At 67.7% G+C, this 8,843-nt stretch overlaps 1 protein-coding gene across 1 annotated transcript; it reads right to left on the bottom strand.

The window, feature by feature from the left end:
* Positions 1-1,979: 1,979 nt before the first annotated feature.
* Positions 1,980-6,765, bottom strand: LOC104145040 (uncharacterized). The gene is made up of 6 exons (XM_068917274.1): positions 6,587-6,765; positions 4,359-4,501; positions 3,892-3,970; positions 3,090-3,499; positions 2,683-2,787; positions 1,980-2,462 (listed from the first exon to the last, which is right to left on the bottom strand). Exons 4-6 carry the CDS (start codon positions 3,393-3,395, stop codon positions 2,106-2,108), a joined length of 768 nt encoding a protein of 255 aa, XP_068773375.1. The 5' UTR covers positions 3,396-3,499; positions 3,892-3,970; positions 4,359-4,501; positions 6,587-6,765; the 3' UTR covers positions 1,980-2,105.
* Between the last annotated feature and the right edge of the window lie 2,078 nt (positions 6,766-8,843).

Genomic DNA, 8,843 nt, shown 5'->3' with positions numbered 1-8,843 from the left:
TTCCGGCCGCCGCCTGCCTTAAAGGCGCCGCCGCGGCCTAGGCCTGGGCGCGGCGCCCTGCTGCCCCCTGCGGGCGGCCGGTGGCATCGCCGCCCCGGGGAGGGGGCTGCGGGGGGTACCGGGCCTCGGGGTGGGCTGGTGGTAGCAGCTTCCTTCCTTCTTTACTTCCTTCCCTCCACCCACCCACCCACTCCCACCCCGGGGTGCTGCCCCAGCTCCTGCCGGCGCCGGTGGCTCTGCGGCCCGGCTGCGGCCCGCCCGCGCTGCCGTCGCCCAGCGCCCCGCTCTCGACGCATCATCGCGGCACACGACAACTCAACGGCATCGGTTTATTGCCCTTAGCGCAAGGGGGGTGCTGGGCAGGCGACTTGGGCGAGCGGCAGGTGCCCGCGAGGACGGCTCTGTCCCCTTCTTTCCGCCTGAGGACGGGGAGGCCTGGCGCCCCCAGGCGAGCCCGCGGCTTCGGGCTGCCCCGGCCTCCTCCCCGGCAGCCCCGTGGGCTCTCGGCCTCGGCTCGCAGCGGCGTGAAGGCCGCAGAGGAGCCCGATAGTTCCTCGCTTCCAGGAAAGCTGCTCTCTGCTGGCAGCTGCCCAGACTGCCTCCGTCCCCAGGTACGGGCAGGGCCTCCAGCAGCAGCAGTGGAGAGGGAAAGGGGAGAGAGGACACAAATGGGGTCGTCATCTGGTCCCCAGCGTGGCACAGAGCGTTCCCAGCCAGGCTTGGTGACCTGGGAGTCTAACGGGGTCCAGGGGAGTCGAGATGTCACGTTAGTCTTGGTGTGCAGGCACCAGCGGGCGGGCAGGGATGATGGTCGCCGGGATGGCGGTTGTGTCTGCATGGGCAGAAGCATCAGAGTCTGATTGCTGCTTCTTTCTCTGCAGAACTTGCCTGGCGATCTCGACTCCTGCTCGATCTCGAGCTCTGCCCTGCTCACCTTGCTCCAGTTTTGAGGAGAAAGAGAACACAAGAGAGAGAGCACCATGAAGACCAAAGCAGCAGCAGCAGCAGCAGCAGCAGCAGCAGCAGGGGTCTTCCTGGGTGCACGTGAGGGCTGGGGAAGACCTGCCCCAAAGCACACGTTAGCAGCTTTCGCTGGGACTCCAGTTCTTGCTGGCGACCATTGTAGGGCCAGCTCTGCGCATGTGAGTGCTTGGCTTGGTGCCTAAAAGAGGCCTCTTGACAGCCCAGGGACACAACTTCTTCATGCCACAGTCCCCTACTGCCGACCAGAGGGCTCACAGCTGAGGTTATGCTGGACCAGAGGTGTGGGAGAAGGTGGCACCCGCAGGCCGGTAGAGTGCGAGGGGTCGCCCTGCTCGCAGGGCTTCGCTTCGCTCTGTTCCCCCCTGCGGGCCAGCTCCCAACTTATGTCCCTGCCCGGGACTCCCCCGAAGAATACCTCTTGGTTGCGTGTGTGGCACGTCGTGAGGGTGATGCCCTTCCTTAGGCTGTTACTGCTGGCAGCCTGGCAAGAACCCTCATCCAGGCTGCAGGCTGCAGGAGCTGCCGTGTGCTCTGTAAGCTGCGAGGAGGGAGAGGAGGCAAGGGAAAGAGCTCAGAGGGCACAAGGACGAGCTCTCTGCCCACGGAGCCAACTGCCTGCGCTGCTGCCCAGCGCTCTGCGTTGCGATCAGCTGGGGATCTGCCCTGGGCACTCACTGCCAGGACAAGCCAGCCCTCCCTCCCAGCAGAGCTGCAGCACAAAGGCCCCGGCTGTGCCCCCGGCTCTCCTCCATGGCAGCGGAGCACCAGTGGTGAGCTCCATCGCCAGAGGGGCGTGGGCTAAGTAAGGCCGTGCCGGGGCAGCAAGAGGGGCGGCGGGTGCTTGAGGGCGCCGGCAGAGCGCTCCGGGCACGTGTCCTGGGGAGAGAGGCAGGCCTGGCTGGGCTGGGGCAGCGCATCTGGACGCAGGCTAAGGGCAGCCCCGAGCAGGCTCCGTGCGCGGCTGCCGTCCAGAGCAGCTCTGCTCTCACCGTCTGCTCATCTCCATCCTCCAGCAGCGCAGGCCAGAGCTGGGGGTGCTGCAGGCACTCAGCTGCTCGTCTTCGGCTGCCTCTTCCTTCTCCTTGTGCTCCGTGTCCTCGCAGCACGGCAGGCAGAAGAGCTCAGCCTTTTCCTTTTGCTAGCAAAGAAGACGAGTGAGGATCCACGGGGAAGAGCAAGGATGAAGAGGAGGGGAAGAGCTCTGAGCTTTGGCCTGCAGAGCACCTCCGCTGGGACCGGGTTGGTGAAGGCTCTTTGCTTTGCTGCCGGCGCGCTGCTCCCGTGCCCCAGGAGAACAGCGGGGAGATGCATCTGCCAGGCCATTGGCGTGTCGGTGAGCCTCGGGGCTGGCTCGGGGAGCAGCAGGCCAGCGAACGTGGAGACTCCGTGTTACTTACCAGCTGCCTTTCAGCCTGCTGCCACTGCTGCTCCATCTTCTCTAGCAGCTGCTGGTTAACGAGGAGAGTTTCCCCAAGGGCCTGAAGCAGGGAGAGAGGCAGAGCCAAGGCTGAGCGTGGCTGGAGCAGCAGGCTGCCAGGGAGCAGGGAGATGGCCAGCATTTCCTTCCGGCTGACCGGAGCCACTCTGCACCCAGTGGTGTGGGTGAGGACTGTGCCTGCACGTGCACGTGCACGTGCACGTGCACGAGCATCCCTGTGTGGGAAGGGGGCAAGAGTCTGTCCTGGGCAGCTCTCCTACCTGAAGGCATTGCTTTTGCTGCTCCACATCGGGGTGATGGCCTTCCCCTTCAGCTACATCATCTTCGAGAGATGGCGCAGGAGTCTCCGGGGTTGGCACCGAGGGCTGAGAAAGGAGAAAACACACGTGGCTGAGAGCGAACACGACCAGGCAGGGAGCAGGCAGGTGCTTCCTTCAAGGTGAGAGAAGAGCGAGTGGCTCGGCTTGCCTGGCCGCTACCGGCAAAGCCCAGGCCTGGCTGGGACCGGGTAGTGGCAGGCTGCAAGGAGAGTGCTGGGAGGCAGGCAGGAGGTGTGCAGAAGGTGGCAGCGCCCAGGCCCTGTCAGGCAGCTGGCGCGGGAGCCCAGGAAGCAGGGCGCTGGGGGTTGTGGGGAGAGCTTTGGGGCTGCCCGTCTCCGCCAGCTTACCTCTTCGTGAGTGCTAGTCTTCTTGAAGGCACTGGCTAATGATTGCAGCCCTTTGGCAAGCTCCATTTCTGGCAGACACAAGCAGAAGGTGAAAACAGGCCTCCACGCCCTCAAGGACTTCCCTGCTGAGTGGGTTCCCTCTGACAGACCCCTCCAGGACAGGAGGAGGGGCGCAGACTTTGACCCCTGCTCGTGCCAGCCCCGCTTTCCTCCCTGAGAGCCCCCTGTTGCCTGGCCCGGTCCCGCTGGGCCCAAGACCTCACCCTCCACCCTCGGCTGCCTACCCCGAGAGATGGCTTGGTCCATGTAGGCGGCCAGGTCCTTCACGTATTTGGAGATGTATCTCACGGCCGCATCTATAACCTCATCGCTGCTTGGCTCCGTGGGCTGCTCTTCTGCTGCAGGAGGTTCTGGGACATGGGGACAAGCCGGAAGACGGGAGAAGAGGAGAGAGCGACTGAGCGGTGATGCTGGCAAGCCCAGCCGTTGCCTACCCTACGCTCTCCGAGTGCTGCAGAGGTTCCCGAAGGGCTGGAGCAGGCAGGAAAACACCAGCAGCAGGGCAGCACGGCCTTGCTGAGGCTCCACAGGGCTTCCCGTTCCTGACCCGTGTGCCCATGGGCTGCCTCGACGGCAGCCTCCAGAGACCTCCTTACAGGTCTGCCCCAGCTGCCCCCAGCTCTCCGGGGATCTCCAGGAGGAGATGCCCTTTGCTGCCAGCTGCTCGGCTCAGCCCAGCACCCCTCCGTGCCCCCGTCCTGTCGGCCTTGCTCCCGGTGCACCCAGGCAACTCGGGGCTTACCCGTCTCACCATCTTCTTCGCCAGAAGGCACCCCAGGTGCCTGAGCAGGGGGGACCTCTGCGTCGAGGCTCTCCTGGACCTTTGGGGACACGGGTGGAAAAGAGAACGGCTCAGAGAGGCAGGAGATCAGCTGCGGAGGGGAAGGGACCTTGAGGGAGGCTGGTGGGTCTGGGAGGGGGAGGGAGGAGGCAACGCAGGGCTGCTGGAGCCATCTTGCTGGTGCTCGCAGCCTGCTGGACGCAGCCCCTGCTCCAACAGGAGGTTTGGAGGACCTCCTTGGAAGGCAGCCTTTGCACAAGCGCTCCTCCCAGGTGCTTCTCAGCGGCTCTCGCCTTTTGGGATTGAGCTCGGCCAGGCTGGGACGTGAGTGGGGATCCTGTGCTTTGGGATGGGTGGCTCTGCCCCAGACGCAGGTGTCCCCGCAGGGGCCAGCGAGGGGCTGTGCGCCGGGGGCTGCCCTCACTCACCGGGTGCTGGTCACTGGTGAGGCTGGAGGCGGCGGTGCCGCTCTCCTCTCGCTCCTCCACAAGGCCCGCAGCAACGAGGGTCTCCGCAGGTGCCCGGGCCTTCTGCTGTCTCTTCTTGCCGGAGCAAGACCGGAAAGCTGGCACTGCAAGGAACGCCAAAGCCCCAGGCGTGAACGCTGGTGCCTGCCTGCCCTGGCTGCAGGGCTCCGCTTGCTCCCGAGGGTGTGCGGCCTGCTGCGGGCAGGGGCCCTGCGTGCCCGCCTGCGGTGCCGGGGGCTCTGGGCGCTTTCTTACCCGCACAGGATCTGCCCAGCTCCCGAAGGCGAAAGGTGAGGCCCCTCAGCCACATCTTGCCCTTTCGAGGTGGCCGCACGCGTGGCAGGCCATCCTCGTCCGGCTGGCTGGGCTCCCCCCACGGCACCGGGCAAGAGCTCGAGGCACCTGCTGCAGCCCAAAAGGCGGCAGCAGCCTCTTGCCTCTCCCACTCCAGCTCCTCCCGCCAGTGCCTCTCGGGGAGCTGGAAGCGGACCGTCTTGGGGGGGTTGTTCCTCTGCCCTTCCTTTCGAAGCATGGCTTTGGCGAAGACTCAAAGCCACCACCGGCTGTGAGCCGTCGTCAACGCCACAAGAAATGGGAAGATGCGCGAGCGCTGCTCTAGTTCCCGAGGCGAAACCGCAGAGCGGCCCCTCTCGCCACCTCCCGCCTCCTCGGTCGCCCAAGGAGTGAGGGACGCGGCCGGCAGCTCCCGGCAGCGCAGCCGAGGCCATTGTGACTGACAAGGGCCGGCGCTGATGCGCAAGGGAGCAAAGGCCGCCGGGGAAGTCTGGCGGCAGCCCGCGGGCTCCCCCGGGCCCAGGCGCCCGGTGACACGTGCCGAAGTCGGAGAGGCTGCGGAGGAGGCGCCGCGGCGGGAGCGGCGGTTGGAGGCCAGGCCAGCGCCCGTAGACCCGGACAGGCGCTGCGGCGCCGCGTCTCGGCCGGCTGCGTGGCCAGCGCGTGGCGCGGTGGCGTTTTGCCGAGGCGCCGCAGCGGGGCTGGCCCCCGGGAGAGAAAACAAAGCTGCTTTGGGGTCGGGTGTTGCGGCCGGGTTTGTTAAAGGTCGTTTCCCGGCGCGGAGGCCGGAGGTGCTTTCAGCCGGAGGCTGCGGCTGCCTCGGCTGCGCGGCGCTCGGCCGCCGCTTGCGGCTCTGGGCGGCCGCGGTGGCGTCCGGCTGCCGGCTGGGGCGGGCGCGGGGCGGCGGGCGGGCGAGAGCCCGGCTCGAGCAGAAACCCGCCTGCCGGGAAAAGTCGGTGGCGCGTGGCGGCGCGGGGGGCCGGGGCTGGAGACACACGTCGCCGGGGGCCAGAGCCTCCAGGGTGCCTTGGCGGCGGGGGCGGGCCCGCTGCTGGAGTCGGGCCGGGGCTGGGCCAGGGCTGGCGACGGCGGCGCTGGCAGGGACGAGCGAGGGGCTGGGGGCGCAGAGGGGTCCTGCCCCCTGCCCGGGGGGCCCAGGAGCGGGGGAGCGGCGACTGGCGGCCGTGGCCTGGGGGCTCTGGAGCCCGGGCCCGAGGGAGGGCAGTGGGGGCGACCGGAGCCGCCCGTGCGCCGGCCCCGCCGCCCCTTCCATGGCAGGGCGCTGCGGAGACCCCCGGGGCAGGGGGCAGCGCCGGGGGACTGACAGCGCGGCGGGCCAATGGCGGCGCAGGGCTGGGCGCGGGCAGCCAATGGGCGGGCGCCGGCGGGCGCGGGGCACCGGCGGCGGCGGCGGCGGCGGCGGCGGCGGCGGGAGGATGCGGGCGGCCGGCGGGGCGGCGGCGGCGCTGGCGCTGGCGCTGCTGCGGCGCTGCCTGCTGCTGGGCCCGCTGGGGCTGCGGCCGGCCGGCGGCCAGGACGGTGAGTGCGGCTTGGCGGGCGCCGGCAGCGCCTGCCCCCGGCCCGGGACACCGGCCCCGGGACACCGGCCCCGGGCGCGCAACGGGCCCCCCCCGCCCCGCCCTCTCCGCCCGGGGCTGCGCCGTGCGCCGTGCGCCGCGCCGGGACTGCTGCCCGCTGCGCCCGGGGTCCGCCCGGGACGGGCTGCCCGCTGCGCCCGGGGTCCGCCCGGGACGGGCTGCCCGCCGGGCCGGCTGCCGTAGCGGGACGGGCTGCCCGCGGCGCCCGCGGCCACCCACTACTGGCCGGGGCCGGGCTCCCCGTTGCCCTCAGCCCCCCATCTCCTCCTCTCGCGCCGCCTGGCCCCAGGACCGCACCAGTCCGGGCTGCTCGCTGGGCCCCGGCCGCAGCCCCCACGTCCTGCCCCAATCCTGGCGCCAGCCTGCTGCCCCCGCCCCGGCCTCCGGCGCTTCCTGGCACTTGCTTCCTGCAGCGTTTGCACCCGCCGACCAGGCTGGGCTCGGGGACGGGACGAGCCCGGAGCGGCGCTGGGGATGTTCAGCCAAACCTCGCCCCCAAGACATGGGAAGGTCACGCCGCGGGCCCGGGGCTTGCTCTTCCCTGGAGTTTCTCATCCGCAAGCGAGTCCCAGAGCGAGGAGGCTGGGGCAGGCGAGAGCAAAAGCATCATTGCGTTTTGTGGCGAGGGGAAACTGAGGCAGGGGGCCAGGAGTAACGCTGGGGCAATAAGGATGCGTTGTCCGGTTGTGTTTCCAGGAGAAGCTGCTCTGCCGAACGGCAGCCGTCGAGGGCTGGTGGGAGGCTTTTCCTTGCAGTTTTTCCGCCGGAGCCCGAACCCGGCGGTGGCGTTGAGGGTTAAGCGGCGACGGCAGCGGCCCGCAGTGGGAAGCGTCGTGCTGGGCCGGGGTCCGCGGCGCGGCTGCCTGCCACGGGGGCGGGAGCGTGCCGGCGCGCTGGGCTTTTCCCGGAGCATCTGCTCTGTTTTGTCTTTCCTGCCTCCTGTGAGAAAAGAAACAAATCTCTGGCAGGAATCGCCCCAACATCGCGATTTGCGCGGATGCCGCTCGGCAGGGCTGCGAGAGGTGCCGAGCGAGGCATCCCTTCCTGCAAAATCCCCCAGAAATTCCTTTGTTGTTTCTAGCAGGATGTGTCCCATCCTGGGCTGACCCGGGGCATCCGGAGCGTGCGGATTTGGGGCTTTCTGTCGCTCTGAGCCCCGCCTGGAGCATCCTGGGGGTGCTCGGCGATGGGATGGGAGGCAAGGGGCACCGACCGGCGATAAGGGGCATGCCACGTGGGCGCGAGGGAGCAGTTTTTGCGTGGAGGGTGACGGGGGATGGCCGTCCTTGGGGAACGGACGAGAGCCCGAGCGACCGGATCGGGCACTGAGGCTGGATTTCAGCCCTGCTTTCAGCTGGGGGCTTGGAGCAGAGAAGGGTCCGTGGCCGCGCTGGGCAGCCGGGCATGGAGATGGGAGGAGAAGGGTTTGTGTCCCTCCAGCGCCCTTTGCCTTTGGGAGGAGACGAGGGAATAGCGATGCCAGGCGGTCGGGCAGGGCGGGAGCTTGGTGGCGGTGGTTAGCATCCTCCCGCCTCTGCTTACGGCCTCCCGCGGAGCGCGGTGGGTACGTTAATCAACCCCCTTCCCCAGGCAGCGGCTGTGAAATGCTCTCTGGGTTTTCACCCTCCCGTTATCGGCCAGTTACCAGCCCAGCCCTGCAGACTCGGTGCCGGCCAAGCAAAGCCACACGCTAGGTTTTGGCAAGAGCCACAACAGCGCAGGGAGGCAGGTTTCTAAGCGAGAGCTTCTGCCCCTAGGCGGGAACCCTTCCAGGCGGCAGCGTGATGCTGTCATCTTTCAGCACCGCCAAGGGGCCGGGGACAGAGCCCTTCTGCTGCGCACAAGCTGCAGAGAAGTGTGTATTCCTCGTGCCAGAGGTGGAGCGAGACGCAGCGACGCAGAAGGTCCTTGCAGTGTTTTCCCGCAGGGATATTTGCTGCGCTGTGGGGGACCGCTTCCTACCGCTACGCAGGAAAGCGCCAAGGTGATTTTGTGAGCGGGGGAATGAAGAGTGTGGGAAGAGGAGAAACACATCACTCCACAATAATTCAGTGCTACGTTCCAAGCGCCGTTCCAGATTACCCTCTTGGGTTTCGAACCCCTCCCCAGTTTGTTCCTCATCTGCCTCTACGCGATGCCCAATGCTCTGCGCCTCCAAGCCTGCGTGCTGGGAGACGCCTTTTGCTCAGAGCCTCCTGACATCTGCACCGGCCTCCGCACGCGCCTCCGCACCAGTCATTACACAGAATCGCAGAATGGTTGAGGTTGGCAGGGACCTCTGGAGATCAGCTAGTCCAACCTCCCTGCTCAAGCAGGGTCCTCTAGAGCTTGTTTCCCAGGATCGCATGCGGATGGGTTTTGCATATCTCCAGCGAAGGAGACTCCACAGCCTCTCTGGGCCACCTGTGGCAGTGCTCTGTCACCCTCCCAGTCAAGAAGTTTTTCCTCAGGGTCACATGGCAGTGCCTGTGCTTCAGTTGGTGCCCGTTGCCTCTTGTCCTGTCCCTGGGCACCACGGAGAAGAGACTGGCCCCATCCTCTCGACGCCCCCCCT

This window comes from Struthio camelus, chromosome 23, assembly GCF_040807025.1.
Source record: "Struthio camelus isolate bStrCam1 chromosome 23, bStrCam1.hap1, whole genome shotgun sequence".
Taxonomy (NCBI): domain Eukaryota; kingdom Metazoa; phylum Chordata; class Aves; order Struthioniformes; family Struthionidae; genus Struthio; species Struthio camelus.
This window is presented reverse-complemented; position numbering and strand designations above follow the sequence as displayed.

Excerpts from the sequence above, each read along its gene's own strand:
- LOC104145040 (XM_068917274.1), bottom strand. The coding sequence starts at position 3,395 with ATGGACCAAGCCATCTCTCGGGGTAGGCAGCCGAGGGTGGAGGGTGAG. Across the intron at positions 2,788-3,089 it reads AGACTAGCACTCACGAAGAG|CCCTCGGTGCCAACCCCGGA; the intron begins GTAAGCTGGCGG and ends CTCCTTTCTCAG. Across the intron at positions 2,463-2,682 it reads AGCAAAAGCAATGCCTTCAG|GCCCTTGGGGAAACTCTCCT; the intron begins GTAGGAGAGCTG and ends TCCCTGCTTCAG.